The following is a 22,471-nucleotide window of genomic DNA, read 5'->3' as shown; positions in this document are numbered from 1 at the left end:
GCGAGCGCTCCCTGCTCTTAAAGGTAATGTTATTCACTCTTCATTTGGATTTTGGCAACTTGTCAATAATGTCACCAAACCTTACATGCGCCGAACTAATGGAAAACATCTGTGTGAATTGTGATAAAATAAGCTGTTTCCATAACATCAGACAACAGATTAAATTACAGAATGAGGTTGCTCTTGATTAAAGCACAGACGGTCGGGGAAACAGATCTGCATTTTCTTTCTCGAGCAAATAAAACCGTGTTTGCTTTACATTCTACACATGTAAAATATAGCGTGTGTAATTCTATGCCGCGGAGTTTGTACAGAAATCATGCAGCGGGTCTGTGCATTTGTGTATGCGCTTTAAACACTGAAGTCTGCAGAAGGAAATACCGTTCTGGCTTCACCTGTGCTCTTCTGTTTTACATTTAGTCTGATCCTTACTGACATGGAAAGCAGAAACGCAACCACAAAAGTACAGAACAAGGCAAACAAATCTCCCTGAGTGGACCCTGCTCCTACGCTTACACTATTGCAGCTTTGCACAGAAGCTCAGGGGTGTCCAGGACAATTTGCTGCATCTGCAGGGGTGCAAAACTTTGTGTCCCAATTGCCAGTGTATGTAAAGCGTACATCTATCTAATGGGACCTACACACATCAAGATGTCAGGCCATTCTCTGAGTGATGGTACTTAATTTAACCACATCGCTCCGGAAATGCCCCCACATCGCTCTGTGTGTAGGGGCATATCCCCCAGGCAATTAATATACAGAGTGCTAGATATGAATCTCTAATCGCTGGGCAGGGCCAGTGTTCTCAGATCGCTCAGCACACAGCCCTGGCACGTTCATCTCAAAAGCCGCCCAGTGTGTACGGGGCAGCGATGAGTGCCTCTGCGCGCTCCCACATCATTGCCGGCCACTGCTGCCCAGCTGCTGGTATTACTGACGGGATGGGTGGCTTTCCATAGCGTCCTGCTTATAGAAAGTGAATCCACCACCTGTGAAAATCGCTGGCCAGGGGGAAAATCGCTCAGTGTGTAGGCACTGAGTGATTTTCACTTCATCGCTGTCCATACACGCTGGGTACAATCGCCCAGTGTGTATGGACCAGTCAGCAGCAGAAGTATGTGCACCTGGGTTGTGCCCATGTTGTTCTCTTTGCTGTGGACAATAGTAACTCTTCTGAATTATCTCTAATGTTTCCCATCTCATGTATTATACACTTATTACATTTCTTTATTGTTGCTCTTTACAAACTATCACAAAACAAAACGGAGCCATAACACACAGAAATAGAGGTAGGAAGGCCCTGCTCACAGGTTTATAATCCATAGGGATCGATGAACAAGGATTGGCCTTACCTAGTGCATAATTACACTGCCGATTGCTGGACCATTAAGTTCACACACACAGGCTTAATATATGCCAGACATATGGAGAGGCGGCCAATCAGCATCATTGTGGCATTCGTAAACAGCCAGTCACAAGTAGTACACAGGTGCGTTTCTTGCCAAAGCTAGTCCTCAGGGCGCCGTAACAGGGCGTGTTTTCCAGATCTCCTTACTAGAACACAATTGTATTAATTACTGACAGACACATATTAAAAGGACCATAGTTCTAATCATTTCACTTGTGAGTCTGTGAAGAGGCCTGGAAAACATGACCTGTCTGTCAGTATGTTCTGATGACTGCATTTAAGAAGCGCTAAGGCATCGTGGACTACTTGCACCTATCCACACCTATCGGTAGCAAGTCCTATAGCTTTCTCCGGTCTATGTTTGTTTTTGCAACTGTCAGCATATTCCCAATTTTGCAGGTATACCCTTAAAATTCTTGGCCTATGGTATAACTCCTACGTGACAGCTATCCAGGTGTAAGTAAATATCGCCCAAATCTGCAAGTGTTCATATGAATGTGGCACTTGGCTGGGCCTGTGCGAAGTGAGTTCTTACCCCTTGCACATCTGCATCCGCCCAGGAGTGTCTGTGTTACTGACGAGTACAAATAAAGCTTCATTTTGTGGATCAGGATTAGTAAATTAAAGGGATGGAAATTCAAGGCGTGATCCCTGTAAAAAGCACAAAGCCTTTTTACCCGGTTAAACTACTTTAATTCTACGCCATCTTCAAGGTCTCTAACCTATGTTCTCGTCCCTGTAGTATTTGTATTCCAATGTACGCTGCATTTTGTAGTTGCACTTCTTTGGGAAACAGTGTTTCCAGGTTCCCTTGGTCCCATATCATAAAAAGCTTTCATCCCACAAATAGGCAATAAAGACTTGAGTTTCCCTCTGATTCATTTAGCATATAAATGTAGTAAAACTATAACATTTTGAGAAATCTATAAACGTTTCAATTTATAATGGGGGAAAGTCTTAAACTGTTACTCGCTTAGAGTTGCCCATTTACTGTGCCAAGTTACCAACCCACACATCGAGGCATATGTTTTGTTTTCAGTTGGTCACAATTGGATGGGCAGATATTTGGATCCTGTGGGAAGTTCATCCACCAGTTACACCATGTCCTTTGTTTTGTTTTAGTTGCCTATAAATGTGGAAAGCGAAGAGGAGATCATGGCGTTCCCCGGCAGCTCGTTTTACGCTCCAGAATTCCCTCAGGTAATACCATTACTGAGCAAGCATTACTCGCACTCCTCTGTTTTTCAGGGCACACTCACACAGGCGTGGCCAACCTGAAACACAATCGATGTATGAACCGCAGGAAATGAAATACATATTATCACCAATTCCAGTTGTGTTTGCTCGCCCATTCGCACGTCTGAAGCGACGGCACTGACAGAACTGCTGAATGAAAGATGACTCCCCAATTTTTACACTTTTTTGACTGTGCCCTCGAATTAGGACTGGCCCCCCTGACTTGGGGAAGTTAAGAGCAGAGATGGATTTAGACCGCAGGGGGCCCGAGGCAGTTTGGGGCCCCTCTCCCTCGAACAATACATAAAACAACATTTTTGTTGCTGATTGCAGCTGATATAGATGGAGTACCTTGGCGCGTGCACTACCGATAAATGCTGATTTGAGTAATTCTGTACAAATCTGAATCAGGTTCTAGATCTTTTTGAAGTAGACTTAACACCTGTGTGACATATTTATAGTAAACTGACTGCAAACATACAGCGGATGGAAACATTTTGTGTGTCCATATTTTATTCTATCGAAGACTTTGGGAGTGTGGGCGGGTCCATGTGATGTCATGATGTCACATGATAGTCGTGCAGTGTTCCTCTGGGAATGTTTTATATGGCCAGGATATCTTTCTGGGGCTCCTTGGGAACTGCTGGCCCCTGGATGGACACCTAGGTTGCCTTGTGGAAAATCTGCTTTTAGTTGAGAGGGTGCAATCGATGTACAATAATCCTGTGCGGCTGCCTCTTTACCTGGTATTCTGACATATTGGATCGGGGAGGTATTGTTATACATTTATCCTGGTAACCCTCGCAGCCAATGATCCTTGTTACATCAGCTTTACTGCTATTTATTTCTAGGATGACCAAGTAGGCGAAGTCCATGAACCGTTACTGGAGCTTAATGGTTGGGGAGAGACCAATCCACCCCAGTATGGGGGAATTCCATTCCCAGCTCCTGTCCCTGCACCTCCACAATCCAATGCCGATATTCTTGATGGGATTATCACTAGGAAGGAGACCCTGGAGAACCGAATGATCAACTGGTACGTCGTGTGTTATTACAGTTATTGTACAACATGAACTGATGTTCTCTATGTAAACCCTGTGTTCCGTAAACTATAACTGCAGCTTTCCTTAGCTTTACCCATGATTGCTACACCTGTTCTTCCCCTTATTGTACCTGTCTGCGAATACTGTCCCCTCCTGCTATTGCTAAACATACAGTAGTAAATAGCTGCACACTGACCCATTATGGTGTGTATTCCTTTACATCAGGGATTGGGGAACCTTCGGCCCTTCAGCTGTTGTTGAACTACACATCCCAGAATGCTTTGCTACAGTTTTAGCATGGCCAAATAGCAAAACTGTAGCAGTGCATGCTGGGATGTGTAGTTCAGCAACAGCTGGGGGGCCGAAGTTTCCCCATCCCTGCTTTACATGAATATTGATTGCATGTCTAATGGGGGCGATTTCAGGGCATTTTCCAAGCAATCTGGCTAGATTGCTTAGAAAAATGCCCCTACATCGCTCCGTGTGTAGGGGCTATAGTGACGGCGTTGCTATCGCCCAGCGATTAATATCCAGCATTTAGGATAAATCTAGTGCGATTGCCGGTCAGGACCTCACCGGAGCACACTGTGCCTGACAGATCACTCAGCACAAGCGCTGACACATCGCTGTGCGCTAAGCCATCTACATAACTCGGATCGCTCCCATGTGTAGGCCACTTAAAGGACGTTATACTATAGATTATCGACATCACAAAGACACCGTGTACAATCGGTCTTCATTTTCTTTCAGGGTGGAGCAGGAAATAATGTCCCGAGTGATCGGAGAAATGCATGCGGCTAGACAGGACATTGTCCCTGATGTACCTGTGCCCAGCAGTGAGAGTAGTGACATAGACGCCTCTAATATTGGTATGTGGGTTGTTCTGTGCTATGTTTCATTGTTATAGACTTACGTTCGCCCCACATGATGCAAATGTACATAATCAGTTTAGTCAATTCCGGCATTTGGGTCCAATTCATCATTGATACGAGCTTTGGGTCACTATCGGACGAGCAGGACACATTCCTTCCAGATATGCAGCCTGGTTGTTGGCGTAACAGCGGAACATTGGGAACTGTGCAGTTTAGTCCACACTGATCTGTTCTTTTCTATTAACCAATGCAAGTAAATGTGGTACGATGTCTGTGAACGGTCATAAGATCTAGATCCCGGATAGGCGACCTGTGGCACTCCAGCTGCTGTGGATGGCACGTCCAAACATGCCCTGCTAGATCTTTCTAAAGCTATGTCAAGGCATACTGGAATCTGTAGTTCCCCAGCAGCTGGAGAGCCCAGAAAGCTTGCACATGAAATAATTCATCATTCTGTAACTGAGGGGCAGGTTTATTACGCTCGGTGAAGTGATAAACTGTCTGGTTTTTATCACCGGCCAATCAGCTCCTAACTGCCATTTTTCAAACCAAGCTTGTAACTTCACAGTTAGGAGCTGATTGGCCGATAAAAACCAGACACTTTATCACTTTACCGATCTTAATAAATCTGCCCCTCAGTGTTACTTATTGGTAGCAGTATTCTTACAGTTTTTCACATGCATTGGGAAGCAGTCCCGCAATACCACCGTACAAATATAACGCCATCGCAGCAGGAGGAGCCTGTAGGAGATAGACGCCTCCTGATTACATCTGGGATCTGAGTGCTTGGTCTGAAGACATAGCGGCAGATAACCATGGCGTCATAAGCCGAAGCTTGCAGACTGTCCGCCGGCACCATGCAGATATCTCCAGGAAGTCTGTATCCGACAATGCAGACCCCGCGCCCGGCTCAACCACAAAACTGGGGTAATATACTCACGTTTTGTAAAACAGACTTGGGGCCCAATTCAGACCTGCTCGCTGGAGCCCAGCGAGAACGTAAGTGCCACCCTGCCAAGCTCCCCTGCTCCACTCCTATGCACGACCGCGAATGTGTTCGCAGCTGTGCACACTGGGAAAATCATTCACCATTGAATGATTTCCCCCCTGCTCGCTAGTACCAAGTAAGTCTGGAGTAAGTTGGCGCTGCGATGCCGCAGGGGATTGCCGGCATTTTATGGGGAATGCCACCCTGCGAACAGCCAGCGAAGGCTAGACTTTGCTGGCTGCCTTCGGACGAACGTCTTGCGCATGCGGACTGCGTACCCTGCACATGCGCGGTCATTTGACAATCGCACAAGTTTGCTGCTCAGTGAAGGGGTCTGAATCGGACTCTTGGTCACTCTCACCCCCCCCCCCAAATGCTGCAGCATATCACTCATGCGGTGGGGGCACTGCGAGCGAGATCACAGAACAGGTTCTGCCCATGTGCAGTTGCTGCAAAATCTGATATGTAAATAAACCATCAGGCTTGCGTACAAAACCGAATCGGCCCTTCATCAGGCTTATCCTGGAATTTGGTATATTATTAGTATTTCCTGGCAGTGGCATAATAAAGTTACTGAGGTTCGTCTCTCATCTCTTTATTTGCAGTTGAAGCAGCGGGTGGTGAGGGCTTGCAGTTGTTTGTGGACACTGGTGTGGCCGTAGACTCAGGTCTGATTCGCACGTATGTAAATGAAGCGCTGGGCGAGATTATTGCCATCATGCTGGGTGAAATCCGAAATGCCCCAGCTCCGCCTCCTAAGAAGCCCGATGTACAGGTAAATGATACTTCCTAGGTAGACTGACAATTTGCACCTTGATTATGATGATGAGGAGGAGGAGTCCCAAGGGATAGGTCAGGTCTTTGGTAGAGGTCTGATGATCGGGGATGGACCTCCACCCTAAGGACTCTGTGTCTTGTCTGTCTGCAGCCGGTTCCTGTTGACATTCCTCCAGTACCCACTCCTCAGTGCACGCCACCATCCTCTCCTCTGCCTCCACCCAGAGAGACGTCTATAGTGAAGACACCTCAACTCTCACCGCAAACCTCATTGGAAGAACCAGAACCTCAACCAGAACTACATGAAGATGCCGGTTAGCTTCAGCCTTATCCATTTTCATATATGAACTTTATAGCTTCTCTCTCTCCTTCTCTGCCTCTCTCCATCCCACTCTTCTTCTATCCTCCCCCTATTTCTCCTTTTCCACATCCCTCTCTTCTCTCCCCCCTTCTGCCACCTCTCCTTTCACCTTTCTTGTCCCTTCTTGCCCCTTCCATTCCCCTCTCATCTTTTCTACCCCACTCCTTCTCTCATCCTTTTATTTCTCGCTCATTCTCCTATCTCTCCCCTCTCTCTCATCTTGTCCCCCCTCTCTCCTTCCCCCTCTCTCTCATCCTTTCTCCCCTTCTCCTTCCTTCCCTTTTAGTATGGCTTGCAGTATAACTGAGTGGTGTTGTATCTTTCTATATACACTGACCATTGTCACATGTAGACTGTACTGGAGAAGGGTGCATTCATCCAACCAGCGGCTACTCTCTGCCATCAGATGTGTCCTACTGTATTCTTACATTGCACCGGTTACTGCAATTTACTGTGCACATACTTTACTCCTTAGCCGCACCAAAACACTAATCCTATTTATCCAGTACAGTGGTTCACAACTTTGGCCCTCAAAGCAGTTGTACCCCGACTTTTGTTTAGGTTCTGTACTCACGCCTCTTTATTTTGGTATGCCCTTAACCCAGCCCATTATGATAATTTATATATATATATATATATATAGATATCTATATATATATATATATATATATATATATATATATATATATATATATATATATATATATATAGATATATATATATATATATATATCGTGTCAATAGCCCAAATTGAGAGAGTGTTTACAGTGGTAAATCTTTTTCTGTTTGGACTGGAGTACATCGGACGTCGCAAGTAAAATTGAACAGGTGTGTGCGCGTGTATCTGCTGTTGTTTGTGGACGGTCCGTCACGTCTATGGTCGGTCAAACGGTCGCAAGAAAACAGGGATTGTATATATGTGTACCCAGCTTAACAGTCAAAGTTTTTAGGATATTCAAATTTAAGCACAGGTGACTTAGTAAGTACAGCGCTCAGTTTAATTATACCATCTGTACACAAGCATGGATAGCCTTAACACCCCCAGTTCTGGAAGCCCTGGGTGTATAGTATACGATTTGCAAACTAGGACGCACGGTTGATGAAAAACGTAGGTCTGCTAGTCACCCTTCCATGCTACAGAAAACCTGGTGCGCTATTTGCATAATACGTAGGATTGCGGAGAGGGTAGTAGCCATCGTAATCATTTTATTACATATTGATTTTGTTCAGTAGGACTCTAGATTCTTTGCAGATACCATGAAGATAATACAGAGGCTTACATTTGCGTGTTATACATAAGCTTTAATACAAATATGCAGCGGCCATTTTGGGGCATAAGTTCCAGTTATTGTTTATCCCACGCACAAAGGATCCATAAAGGATCCACCCACAAAGCAGCCATTTTAGGTGCACTACATAGGATTACATTGGCACAGTAGATTGTACATAACGGTTAAGATAAAAAATAATAGATGAAATCCTTGCACATAGTCAAACATATGCATTGTTCATTCGGCACAGTACGGGGGACGAGGTGTAGCAGCCATGTTGGACTAAGTGGTTGTGGGAAGAAGGGGGGCAGGATGATAGAGTCCATTAAACAGTAATATGGCGGTCTGTGTACTACACATAGAAGAGCCAGATGTATTGGACTGAATGTGTAAACAATACAATATTAAGCATCAATGTGCACGTAACTGGAATTGTCAGTTGTCTCGTTCCATATGGCAAAAAATCTGATTAGTTGGGTGAGGTTTTTCCACTTTTTATTTTTTAATGTTATTTTCCACTCCTATTCTTCTCCTCCTCTTCTTCCTCCTCCTCCTCCTCCTTCTTCTTCTCCTCCTTCTCCTTCTCCTCCTCCTCCTCCTCCTTCTCCTCTCAAAGTGAAAGTACATTGTAGAAGCCAATATTGTGACTGACTTTTAACTAGTATTATATAATAAATATGACCATGTAAGAAAAAGGTGGTTTTGCTTCCTCCGTTTTGCAGGTTTGAATGGTTTACATAATACTTTCCTGTGTTTGTGAATGATCTTGTGATGCTATTTGTTGCTGTTACATTTTTTTGATCTCTTTGATGTACAATGAATGCCTGGATTACAAAGATTGTTCTGTTCACTTGTAGGGCAGAGGATTCAGTTAAGTCACGTTGATACCCCCACAATTACACCAGTAGCCACTCCCCCGAGAGTGCGCACTCCGACACCTCTTATACCAGATGATAATGAAGATCCAACCAGCTCCAAGAGTCCCATCCCCAGTCTATTGGACAATACGGAACTGCCATTAGAGGCAAACCCTCGCTCTATTAAGGAAGCTGTCCAGTACAAAGACGCTGCGTAAGTAAAACATCAGTACGCGCTATACACAGGCTGCATACATTAATATGGCTATGAGGCAGTCGTATGTTAATAGTGATCTGATCATAATTGTTCTGTTTGTTATAAGGCTGCACTGTATATCCCATTCCACGGTTTGATTTTGTGGCCATTATTCTGCGCACCCATGTAGAATTACTTACCTCTCCAGAGTCACGTCTTGGCGCAGGTCATGCCAGAGAAATCACTCAGAAAATCATGTAGTGGCCATTTTGCTGGTGTGCACATGTGCAGTAAAGACTTGTCCCTGGGAACATGGCGGCTGCCATGTTTCTAATGACCCACGCATGCACACTAGAGATTAGTCTTCAAGAGCACGGCAGGCACCATGTTTTTGAAGACCAGTGTTTACAGTGCCGCATAGAGGAGGGAGCTGACAGACAGGAGTCTGCACGTGGGACCCCTCCTCTCTTAAGCTGCCCCTGGCTCCATCCGATCCAGTAGTTGTCTATATCCTCTGACTGAGCATCAGGCGGCCATATCTCTTCTCATGTGACCACATATGGGTTTGGCCAAATGAAAGCGTAACCCTGTCGCTTAGGATAATCCTATACACACTCCTATATTGTCTGTTGAATACACAGATTTGTTAAATGATTACAGGTTACTTGGATACATTTCTTCATGTTTTCTTCAGCGTAATGGCAGTGGCTGAGGAAGAAGGTCCAATCTCTGAACCGGAGAAGCCAGTTCAAATCTCTCCTATACTGAGAACCTCGTCGCCTGTTTCTTCTTTACCAAGTTCTGCGCCTTCTACAGACGAGAGCAGCCTGACGGTCACAGAGTCTTCCTCCACAGACAAAGCCATCTCCGAAGGGGAGATCCTGTACAGTTATGGACAGATGGTTGCTGCAAGAGGTGAGTATAGAACCATCTCCTTGGTCACTGCTCATGGGGGCCCCCGGACTAGTGGCATGCTCCCCCATCTCTGTGCCGGTGCAGATTATGTTCTTTCCTCCACGTGATTTAACAGTCATTTTGTCTCTGAGCATTCTCTATCTCCATTTGCCACAATGCTCTCTGGTATATTGTACAGTTGCATTCACATGACGTGTGTTTTTTCTTTCAGCCTTAGCAGAAGGGGGCTTACCTTATCCCAACTTGATGGAAAGTTTGTCCAGCACACTCAGGGATGCTCATGATATGGTAAGGAGGCCCCTAACTGTAGCTAAACATGGCGGTGTAAATGCCTGTTAATGTATAATGAGAGTTTAATTACGATTGCAAAACATGTTATATCTTTAGGAAACCAATTAATGATCTGTATATTGCCATATGTTGACAGAACTTGAGGTGTGTGCGTGTGCGTGTGTAAGCGTAGTGGGCTAAGTCCATTCTTTCCATTTCATTTATCAGCCATTTCAGTTACATAAATTCCATTTAATGATGTTAAATTACATAGTTACATACTGTAGTAGGTGAGGCTGAATAAAGACTTGCGTCCATCTAGTTCAACCTATGTTTATAGTAGCTAATCCCTTGTTGTATAGTATGTTCTGATATTTTAAAGACAGATTATGTTACTTATTCGTACCTATGGATGTTTTTAACCAATAAATGTTTATCCAAATTTATTTTAAACGTATTTATAGTGTCTGCCGACACCACTTCTCCAGAAGGAGAGTTCCAAAGTTTGACTGCTCTGACTGTAAAGAATTTTTTTCTTCTAGATGAACAAAATCTTTTTTCTTCTAATCTAAACTCGTTCCCTCGCGTCCTAGATTCCTTTCCAGCAGAAAAAAGGGTGTTTGACAGTTCCTTATATTGGCCCCTGATATATTTGTACATGTTGAGCATGTCCCCCCTTAATCGTCTCTTCTCTAGTGTAAATAGTCCCTGATTGCTTAATCTCTCCTCGTAGCTTAAATTCTCCATTCCCCTAATAAGCTTAGTTGATCTTCTTTGGATTTTTTCTAATTCTATGATACTATATATTTATACTTAAATAATAAATACTTTGTGTACATGGGATTATTCATAGGATAAATCAATTGCCAATATCACCACTTTATCTAAAAGTATCATTGTTGGGAGAGCAGTTCTCTGCACCATCTCCTGTGCTTGGTTAAGGACTCTCTAGCCCTCCAAATCTGGTGCATTTGCAAAAAACTGTCCCCCTATTGTGACCGCCATCCTACTAGGCTACATGTATCAACAATTGTTTTTCAGAAGCAAAGCTATAACCGCTTTCAGACCCCAAATGCAGGGTAGATTATTCCTGCTATGTCTGTATAAAGGCCCTCCAGCTGTTGTGGAACTACACAGCGCAGCATACCTTGCCAGTTTTAGCATTCTGGGACTTGTAGTTTCATATATAGATAAATACTTATGCACAAGGGTAGATTTATTAAATTTGGTGAAGTGATAATCTGTCTGGTTTTTATCACCGGCCAATCAGCTCCTACCTGTTAAGTTACAGGCTTGGGGGCCCATTTATCAAACTATATTTGCGGCTAAATCCCCGAAAACGCATGTTTTCGGGGTTTAGACGCAAATATTAACTATCTCCTAAATGTATCAAGGGGGGGTGTGAAGCTGCCCGATGTATTAACATCGGGCAGCCCGGCATCGCAGCCCTGGGCTATCGCCATTCTGATATGGCGATAGGCCATTGTAGCCTATGGCTACACATCGCACTGCCCGAGCAGGGCAGTGCGGTAAGAGGGGTCGGCGGATGTCAGCGCATAACCGCGCATGCGCTGACCCCCCGGCTTCCGGGTTAGGGCTTCGCAGGGACGGGCTCCTATCGGAGCCCTGTCCCTGCGCCCTTAAAAATGATACATTGCCCCGATATGATCGCATTTTACAATGCGATCCTGGGCGGTAATATTCCTCCCAGATCGCATTGTAAAATGCCATGTTGATAAATGCGCCCCTTGGTGTGAAACATGACAGGTAGGAGCTGATTGGCCGGTGATAAAAACCAGGCACTTTATCACTTCACCGAGCTTAATAAATCTGCCCCACAGTGTCTTTTGGTGGATGATCACCCCAGGGATGTCTGCTGCTGCTCAGCCTGCGCTATGAGCTTGTGTCCTATGGCTTGTGACACCCACTCTGACACAGTGTCAGCAGCGACGAGTCTTAAGCTGTACCATTTGGCCACCTTCACCCGACTCCGACGGATCAGAGAATTTGGGTGTAGTGACGAAATTGCATGTTTCACCTCTGATCCGACGTGTGGTCCCGTGCGCATCGGTTTCGGAGATGGGACTTGCTGCATGTCCGACCACCGACTCTGACAGCCTCCCAGCAGCAGGGAATGGGACCGCATACGATATGTACCGGATGTTCGCAGGCGGTTCAAGGGAGATTGGCTGCGACTTCTCCTGGCAGAGAAGTCGCAGCAGTGTATGGGGCCCTTATGCTGGCTACACACTGGGTGATTCCCAGCACTATCAATATTGTTAAATGTATCAGTTCGGCAGGGCGGCATTCCAGCGCTTCGTAAGCAGCGATTTGTGCCAACATGAATCACCCCATATATTTGGCTATTTCATCCATATCTTTACCGATATATCGGCCGGTGTGTGCCCAGCATCAATGTTTTCTTCCTGTGCAGCATTAGGAGGCGCAGTAGCAGACGTACATGCCAGAGCGTTTATATCAATAGCTGGTCTATTATCCCAGATCTCTCCGTTATGAGTTTACGGTTACATCTTAATGTTGGTTTAAGGACAACTTTACAACTCGCTTTGATCTTCCAAGGGGAATGGAGAGAATGTTTAATACATACCATGTTCCTCGTAGGAAATGCACTCAACTTTTTTTTCCAGTTTAAGATTTGACCGAACTGACTAAAAAATTAATTCTGCCATTACTAGCAGTTGTTGTGTTTATTCAGGAACTGGATCCTCCTAGTGAAGGACAGGTAATCCACGGACCCCACAGAGGCGCACATCGTGACCCCGTCCTGTCGCTATTAGCCAAATTTCATCAGGATCCTGTTGCACCGCATGAGGCTTTCTGCCATCCTGAGGTACATTACACTTCGCACAAAGCAATAAAGCGGGTGATGTAAGGCGATAGGTGCTGGAGATTGTGCCTGTGTGGCCAATGTAGTAACACGGCGCACTATATTTAGCGCTATTTGGAGTGGGGCTGGCTATTGGCGCACGGAACCCTTATTTTTATTATTATGCTGGAACGACTTTCTTTTCTTTTTCGGAGTGTTTATACAGAGAACTCTTTATTGTCTTTTCTTTAGAGCTCCTGGGACAAGAGCAGCATGGGGGAGATCAGCGAGGGTCAAAGGCCACGTCTTACCCGGGCTGCAGAGCAAGTCCTGGTGGGACACTCGGCCTTTATGGACAAGCCCACTAACGCAGGTCAGACTGCCGGACATCTGAAGCAACGTCCATCATCTCCCGGACAGTACATGGACCTACCAGGTTACATACATGTTATTTCCACATTTCTACATTATAAATTCATCGCGTAGCCCATGCATAAGCGTGGACATGTCGGTGAATTAACATTGATTCATTAGTTTAATAAAACGCAGGTTGTTTGCTCCCAGCAAGCTTGTTTTATTAATTATAAACTATTCAATGTCATGTCAACTCCTCCCGAATGCCGGTGGGGTTTCACCAGTGATTTGCTGCAGCTGCGTGTTCTGGAACCTTTATTGAAATATCGCCAAGTTCCTTTGTTTTTTATAAACAAAAATAATAGGAAAAAGTAGCCTACATTATATATATTTATGTACACCGTGAGGTTGTCTATACTTATTTTACGGCTTTTTTTTCTCCTTGACCAGGAGTACGCCAGGGAGACGCCAATGTTAGCTCTGGTCCAATGAGCATCCGGGACCTGGAGTCCCAGCTTTTGCCGTCTCATTATCCACATGCCGAAGATTTGCACCAAATCCCAGCTGCGGCCAGGAACGTCTCACAGGTGAAGACATAAATGCTTTGTTCTCTACCAGTTCTTTTTTTTTTTTTTTTTTTTTTTCAACATGTGGTTCGTATTTGGACTATTTCTAGTTTTGGAACAAACAAGAGCCTTTCAGTGCTCTTAACATTTTATAGGCTCGGCCAAAATAAATTCCCTCGCTGTTACGATTTAGCTCACAGAATACGAATGCCAATGCATGTTTCTCTTGTACCGCGGCGCTGCCTGGAAATTGTTTTTGAATTTTTTTTAGATGTTCCCATTTTTTAGTCTTTGTTTTACTTGTAGACCATCTTATACAATAGCCTGGGTTATGTCCAGTGAGTTATTGTATGGTTTATAAAATACTCGGTAAAACAAATGCTAAAAATGGGTGTATTAAATCCAGCATGAGAGAAAATGTATTATTTATTTATTAACAGTTTCTTATATAGCGCACACATATTCCACAGCGCTGTACAGAGAATATTTTTTTTTTTATAGTTTTATTGAAAGTTTTAAGATATAAAACATAAAGTACAATGTATAAAGTAACATGTCACAGAGTACAAGTATACATTGGAAAGGTAAGTCATTTCCAGACATTCACGTAACAACATTTTTCAATTATCAGAACAAGGAATATTAACTTAGAGTATAATCCAAAACGAGTCTCAATATTAATATAATCATCGGTGGGAGATCTGTTATATATGACCACAAGCATCTAAGAAGAAAGAATTATTTTCTCTACATAACTCGACATCATTAAGCTAGTCGTTCAAGTACAGAGAATATTTGAACACTCACATCAGTCCCTGCCCAGTGGAGCTGACAATCTATATTCCCTACCACATGTACACGCACACACAGACATTCTAGGGTTAATTTTGTTAGGAACCAATTACTCTACCAATATATTTTTAGATTGTGGGAGGAAACCGGAGTACCCGGAGGAAACCCACGCAAGCATGGGGAGAATATACAAACTCCCCACAGCTAGGGCCATGGTGGGAATAGAGCCCATGACCTCAGCGCTGTGAGGCAGTAATGCTAACTATTACACCATCCGTACTGCCTGGATATATAACACATGGTGGGAATAGAACCCATGACCTCAGTGCTGTGAGGCAGTAATGCTATAACCATTACACCATCCGTACTGCCCCGTATATATAACACATGGTGGGGATAGAACCCATGACCTCAGTGCTGTGAGGCAGTAATATAACCATTACACCGTCCGCACTGCCCCGTATATATAACACATGGTGGGGATAGAACCCATGACCTCAGTGCTATGAGGCAGTAATGCTAACCATTACACCGTCCGTACTGCCCTGTATATATAACACATGGTGGGGATAGAACCCATGACCTCAGTGCTATGAGGCAGTAATGCTAACCATTACACCGTCCGTACTGCCCTGTATATATAACACATGGTGGGGATAGAACCCATGACCTCAGTGCTATGAGGCAGTAATGCTAACCATTACACCGTCCGTACTGCCCCGTATATATAACACATGGTGGGGATAGAACCCATGACCTCAGCGCTGTGAGGCAGTAATGCTAACCATTACACCATCCGTACTGCCCCGTATATATAACACATGGTGGGGATAGAACCCATGACCTCAGCGCTGTGAGGCAGTAATGCTAACCACTACACCATCCGTACTGCCCCGTATATATAACACATGGTGGGGATAGAACCCATGACCTCAGTGCTGTGAGGCAGTAATATAACCATTACACCGTCCGTACTGCCCTGTATATATAACACATGGTGGGGATAGAACCCATGATCTCAGCGCTGTTCATTACACCATCCGTACTGCCCCGTATATATAACACATGGTGGGGATAGAACCCATGATCTCAGCGCTGTGAGGCAGTAATGCTAACCATTACACCGTACGTACTGCCCCATATATATAACACAAGGTGGGTATAGAACCCATGACCTCAGCACTGTGAGGCAGTAATGCTAACCATTACACCGTCCGTACTGCCCCATATATATAACACAAGGTGGGTATAGAACCCATGACCTCAGCGCTGTGAGGCAGTAATGCTAACCATTACACCATCCGTACTGCCCCGTATATATAACACATGGTGGGGATAGAACCCATGACCTCAGCGCAGTAATGCTAACCATTACACCATCCGTACTGCCCCGTATATATAACACATGGTGGGGATAGAACCCATGACCTCAGTGCTGTGAGGCAGTAATGCTAACCATTACACCATCCGTACTGCCCCGTATATATAACACATGGTGGGGATAGAACCCATGACCTCAGTGCTGTGAGGCAGTAATATAACCATTACACCGTCCGTACTGCCCTGTATATATAACACATGGTGGGGATAGAACCCATGATCTCAGCGCTGTGAGGCAGTAATGCTAACCATTACACCATCCGTACTGCCCCGTATATATAACACATGGTGGGGATAGAACCCATGACCTCAGTGCTGGGAGGCAGTAATGCTAACCATTACACTGTCCGTACTGCCCCGTATATATAACACATGGTAGGGATAGAACCCATGACCTCAGCACTGTGAGGCAGTAATGCTAACCATTACACCGTCCGTACTGCCCCATATATATAACACAAGGTGGGTATAGAACCCATGACCTCAGCGCTGTGAGGCAGTAATGCTAACCATTACACCATCCGTACTGCCCCGTATATATAACACATGGTGGGGATAGAACCCATGACCTCAGTGCTGTGAGGCAGTAATGCTAACCATTACAACATCCGTACTGCCCCGTATATATAACACATGGTGGGGATAGAACCCATGACCTCAGTGCTGTGAGGCAGTAATGCTAACCAATACACCATCCGTACTGCCCCGTATATATAACACATGGTGGGGATAGAACCCATGACCTCAGCGCTGTGAGGCAGGAATGTAACCATTACACCATCCGTACTGCCCCGTATATATAACACATGGTGGGAATAGAACCCATGACCTCAGCGCTGTGAGGCTGTAATGCTAACCATTACACCGTCCGTACTGCCCCGTATATATAACACATGGTGGGGATAGAACCCATGACCTCAGCGCTGTGAGGCAGTAATGCTAACCAATACACCATCCGTACTGCCCCGTATATATAACACATGGTGGGGATAGAACCCATGACCTCAGCGCTGTGAGGCAGGAATGTAACCATTACACCATCCGTACTGCCCCGTATATATAACACATGGTGGGAATAGAACCCATGACCTCAGTGCTGTGAGGCAGTAATGCTAACCATTACACCGTCCGTACTGCCCCGTGTATATAACACATGGTGGGGATAGAACCCATGACCTCAGCGCTGTGAGGCAGTAATGTAACCATTACACCATCCGTACTGCCCCGTATATATAACACATGGTGGGAATAGAACCCATGACTTCAGTGCTGTGAGGCAGTAATGTAACCATTACACCATCCGTACTGCCCCGTATATATAACACATGGTGGGGATAGAACCCATGACCTCAGTGCTGTGAGGCAGTAATGCTAACCATTACACCATCCGTGCTTCCCATAATGCAATCTACCATGTTTGGGGGCACATTTATCAAACCATAAATATTAAGTATCCCCTAAATGTATCAAAGGTGGACCGCAGCAGGAATCTTCGATCCCTGCTGCGATCCCCCCTGCAGCGCTGCCGGCTGCATCACCCATAGGTTTCTATGGGGGATGCAAAGCTGCCCAGCCCGGCTTCGCATCTCTGGGCTATCGCCATTCTGGGATGGGGATAGCCCATTGTAGCCAATGGCTGCGGAATTGCACTGCCGAGCGTGGCAGTGCGGTCAGAGGGATCGGCGGGGGTCAGCGCATTACTGCGCATGCGCAGACCCCCCGGCTTCCGGGTCAGGGCTTCACAGGGACGGGCTCCTTTCGGAGCCCTGTCCCTGCGCCCTTCTAATGATGCATCCAGGCGGTATTTCACAATACCGCAATGCGATGTCCGGTGATGTCACCGCGCCGGCATCGCTCTAGTTTGATAAATGCGCCCCTTGGTCTGTCTGTTTGCAGGAACTTATAAACTGGTGGCCGCCCCTTTGCCATTAAATTGGTGGTCCCCAAACTGAATGACGAGGCACCCAGGGGGAGACAAATTAACATTATTTTTGGTCAGCGCGATAGGCAAAACCAATGGCTGCGCAGTAAATCCTGTGCCTCGCTGCATAACTGACCCAGACAAGTTTACTTACTGTAATTTAATATTTCGGTCATTTCTCAATAAGATTCGTTTGGCCTAAGGGTGCCACGATAAAGAAAAAATCTGATATTTTAGGGCGTCCTGACAGTATTTGGGAACCGCGGCATTAGACTGTTCTGCAGTAGAATACTGAGCAGTCGGTGAAGGGAAAACCTGGATCATCCTGCAGCTTATTTCTGCTCCGTCCTAACTGGCAGCCAGCAGATGGTGCCCAGCAGAGCTATTCAATTGTTTCTCCATTCAGGTGTTCTCAGCTGCCGGTGCATGCATAAAAGCTGGCAGAAAACCCCCCCCCCCCCCCCCACACACACACTCAAACAGAATTTTCCGTGTCACGCCCATTACATTGGTTGGGTTTAGCTGGGACCATTTTTGGTACTCTTTACCTAGCACGGCGCCCATCGTGGTCATCGCGGGCATTGAATGCACTAAAAAATCAGGTGCGACGCGATGCCCGCGATTTCCCATAGGGAACAATGTTAAATTTCTCAATTGACCCGATTTTACTGTTCAATGCCTCAATTGACACGATTTTTCCAAAGGGAAAAAATGTTAAATGGCTCACAGAGGCCAAATACCCACCCTGAAGTGTGAAATGGCCCCCACAATTGTTAACGCCACCCCACGATCAACGTGAACCCGAAGCGTGGCGAGCGCAGCGGTACGCGTCCTACGACCTTTTCATACCCCCACTATCCACGTCGGCGTGGAGTTGAGAATAGAATAGTGTGGCGAGCGCACACCTGTGAAGCCCGCGAAGGGACGCGTTTACCTGTGAAGGTATCCGCGTCCCCACGCGGGGCTCGCCACGCTTCGGGCTCGGTGGCTCGCTACCCTCGCCACACTATTCTATTCTCAACTCCACGCCGACGTGGATAGTGGGGGTATGAAAAGGTCGTAGGACGCGTACCGCCGCCCCTCGCGGGCTCGCTGCGCTCGCCACGCTTCGGGTTCACGTTGATCGTGGGGTGGCATTAACAATTGTGGGGGCCATTTCACACTTAAGGGTGCCTATTTGGCCTCTGTGGGCCATTTAACATTGTTTCCTATGGAAAAATCGGGTCAATTGAGGCATTGAACAGTAAAATCGGGTCAATTGAGAAATTTAACATTGTTCCCTATGGGAAATCGCGGGCATCGCGTCGGTCGCGTCGCACCTGATTTTTAGTGCATTCAATGGCCGCGATACCCGCGATTTTTTTACCTGCGATGCCCACAATCAAAATCGTGGGCGCCGTGCTAGGTAAAGAGTACCCCATTTTTACATTGGGTCCAATGTAAAAATCGGGTCGGTCGTGTCGCATCGCATGCCATAAGAATGGCATGCGATGCGACAGATTTTTTAATTGTATTAAAAACGTCTTTAAAGCCCGAAAATCGGGTCGGTCGTGTCCCATCGCATACCTTATGTTAAGGTATGCGATGGGACCCAACGGGCGCCGTGATAGGAAACAAGTACCAAAAACACTAATAAAACAAGACCGGGTAATAGCAGACACAGGGGCGATGTATTAAGCCTTAACAAGAGATAAATGCAAGGGTGATAAAGGAGAGATAAACGCCCAGCCAATCACCTCCTAGCTGCCATGTTACAGGCTGTGTTTGAAAAAAGTCAATAAGGAGCTGATTGGCTGGACATTTATCTCTCCTCATGACCCTTGCATTTATCTCTTGTTAGGGCTTAATACATCTGCCCCATTGAGAGGTAAGAGGGCCCTGCTTGCAATCTTATCGCCATACACATGGGGCGATTACAGACCATTTCTAAGCGATTTATCTAGATCGCTTAGAAATGAAGCACGGATCTCTCCATGTGTATGGCCCAAACGATGGCGATGCTCGGCATGCAGTATAAATCTGGTCATCGCCAGTGTTCTCTGAGACAGATCACTCAGCACACTGCATCCATCGCCCCCTGTTTACAGGGCATTACGCTCTATAGGGAAATAAGGATTTGATTCAGTGCTATGTATTACAGATCGGTGCAGCCAGTATGCAGAGGCTTTTGGTGGGCTGTATGATCCAGTGTCACAGCAATGTTGGCCTGAGGTCAGCAGGCTGTCACTAATACATAGCAATAAGAGTGTGATAATTAGTGCAGTTGTGACGTGTAAACAGCCATCCAGAGGTTTTGTGTATTTGTACCGTCACCCCTACTGTTTCTAGGGCATGATCCCCAGACTAAATTAGTCACACGGGTAAGAGCCGTTGGGCATAAATGATCCTGCTTTTACGTACTGGCCCTGGTTGGGGAAGTCAGAGATCAAGTGTGACCTGGGATTAAAGTGACATCAGGAGATTATTTACACTTACGTCATCCTGGGAGAAAGCAAAGTGTTTATAAGGGGACACATTTACGCGGGTTGTTGCTTGGCCATTGCTCCTGGAAGGGAAGGTGTTACCAGCTGTCCATATACAAGAGGCAACATTGTGGCTTTTTTTTGTTAAGTAACTCATTCTCAATTGCATTTTAACACATACTGTAATTATCACAGGGTCCTGGACAACCTCAAAAGGAGCATCAGCCAGTGCCTACCCGCCTCATACAAGTTGGCGTCAAGTCAGGAGATGGTCCACACCAAGGTAAATGTTTGTTTGAGCTTTAACAGTCAGTGGTTTGGCAGAGGATGTTTTGCTATGCAGATGCTAAGTTTTCAGACGCTGGTGTGAAAGTGCATTCTGCCATGAGGTGACAGACACCCCTGTTGCAGGAATGTGCAAACCAATTTGCATGGGAAATACCGCAAGCTGACACAAGGTGGCAGCACTGGCATTGCAGTGCTACAGTACATACCGAGATCATTGCATGTGGTTTTTGAAGAAAGTTTTATTTTGTATACAGCCAAATATATATCAATATATGATTCCCAGAGTGATTTATTTCCCACTGCTGTGTCTGTAGTTCAGTATGTAGTATAGCAGTGTGTTGATTTGTTTTGGGGCTTTTCTACATCCTGTCTGTAGTCCGATATCCATGTATTGTGTTAAATCTACAATGTATATAGCAGTAAAAAGAGTGGATTAGTGGTGCAGTTGCCCATAGCAACCAATTTACGAGAGAGCTTTTATCCATTACATTCCTGAAACGATAGGTAGAAGCAAATTTTGTATCTGTGGGCAACTTGTCACTGGTTAACTTCACCACTGTGTCAACTGCTCGATACATTGACCCCTCAGTACAAGACACCCCTCATACTTTGTTGGAATTCATTTTACCTATGGCTGCAGTCACCCACCCCAGTAAAATCCTCCACCCCCTCAGTATCAGTGAAGCCAGAAGAAGTCTGTGACTGGAAATGAATTCCAATTGGAAGTCCTACCTGCCAGTCACCCGCAGTAAATTAGTCCCATTTGGAGGTGTTTCTTCCCTCCAGGACTGCCAGTCTGGGCTGCGGTAGACAGAGAGCTGACTTCCTGTAAGAGGCCACTCCCTGCCCTACCATGCAGCCCAGATAGGCTTCTATGGGCTGCAGCTGATGTAGTGTTTACTCATGCGCAGCCGCAAAGCGGTTATTGAGAATGAGCCGGTCCTGGTACCTGGTGCATAGATTGCGCAGGTGCTGGCACCGGCTACTGTCGCATCTCCAGGCGCGGAAACCTCAAGGAGTCGCTGGTCACTACAGTCAGTAGCTCATAGTTACTAGCCACTAATATGTGGAAGAAAATATATAATGGTTTTCTGTCGTGTTCTTAAAGAGCACATGATTGGTTCCTGTCTCTCTTCTACCTGTCGCATTTCACTGTTACATAATGAACAGATACTAATTAATATTCATAAACTGATGATCTAAGCACATCTGCATGAGTGACAGGATCACCGAGCGAGGCTGAAGTTCTCTTACAGATACACTGAGCGCACACGCGCCAATTACACACTGAAATAATATACCAGATTTAGTTGCAGTTCATTATTAATATCAATATATTCTCTTCTGTTGTAGACAAAGTGGAGACTTTGGTACAAGTTCCGTCTAATTTTGGGCTTTGTGGCACCATTGAATCTTTGCACCGTTTAGCCAGCTGTTTTCGGAGATTTAGTGCCCTGTTATTTATGTAGCGGGGAGCCCACAGAGATCCTTTCAGTCATGCATGTTTTTTATATATATATTTTTGTGTATATATATATATATATTTGTGATATACTGTGTGTGTTTTGGGCAGAAGAATATTTTCTTGTATTTGAGGTCTTTATAGAGGAAGATATTTCATTTGAACTGATGATGTGGATTATATATAACGACTTGTCTCTCTTACTGCAGTCCGCACAGAAAGCTG

At 45.4% G+C, this 22,471-nt stretch overlaps 1 protein-coding gene across 1 annotated transcript in view; it reads left to right on the top strand.

The window, feature by feature from the left end:
• Positions 1-22,471, top strand: part of KIAA0586 (KIAA0586 ortholog) — a 132,381-nt gene that overhangs the window by 62,111 nt on the left and 47,799 nt on the right. The window contains exons 19-30 of the mRNA XM_083167290.1: positions 2,531-2,608; positions 3,496-3,680; positions 4,438-4,556; positions 6,153-6,322; positions 6,476-6,638; positions 8,814-9,027; positions 9,704-9,924; positions 10,136-10,212; positions 12,911-13,045; positions 13,274-13,457; positions 13,826-13,962; positions 20,692-20,779. Coding sequence (XP_083023416.1) covers positions 2,531-2,608; positions 3,496-3,680; positions 4,438-4,556; positions 6,153-6,322; positions 6,476-6,638; positions 8,814-9,027; positions 9,704-9,924; positions 10,136-10,212; positions 12,911-13,045; positions 13,274-13,457; positions 13,826-13,962; positions 20,692-20,779 — 1,771 coding nt within the window. The remainder of the gene's footprint in view (positions 1-2,530; positions 2,609-3,495; positions 3,681-4,437; positions 4,557-6,152; positions 6,323-6,475; positions 6,639-8,813; positions 9,028-9,703; positions 9,925-10,135; positions 10,213-12,910; positions 13,046-13,273; positions 13,458-13,825; positions 13,963-20,691; positions 20,780-22,471) is intronic.

Source organism: Crinia signifera, chromosome 12 (genome assembly GCF_055691185.1).
Source record: "Crinia signifera chromosome 12, ASM5569118v1, whole genome shotgun sequence".
Taxonomy (NCBI): Eukaryota; Metazoa; Chordata; class Amphibia; order Anura; family Myobatrachidae; genus Crinia; species Crinia signifera.
Note: the sequence above shows the minus strand (reverse complement) of the source record. Positions and strands in the feature narration are given on the sequence as shown.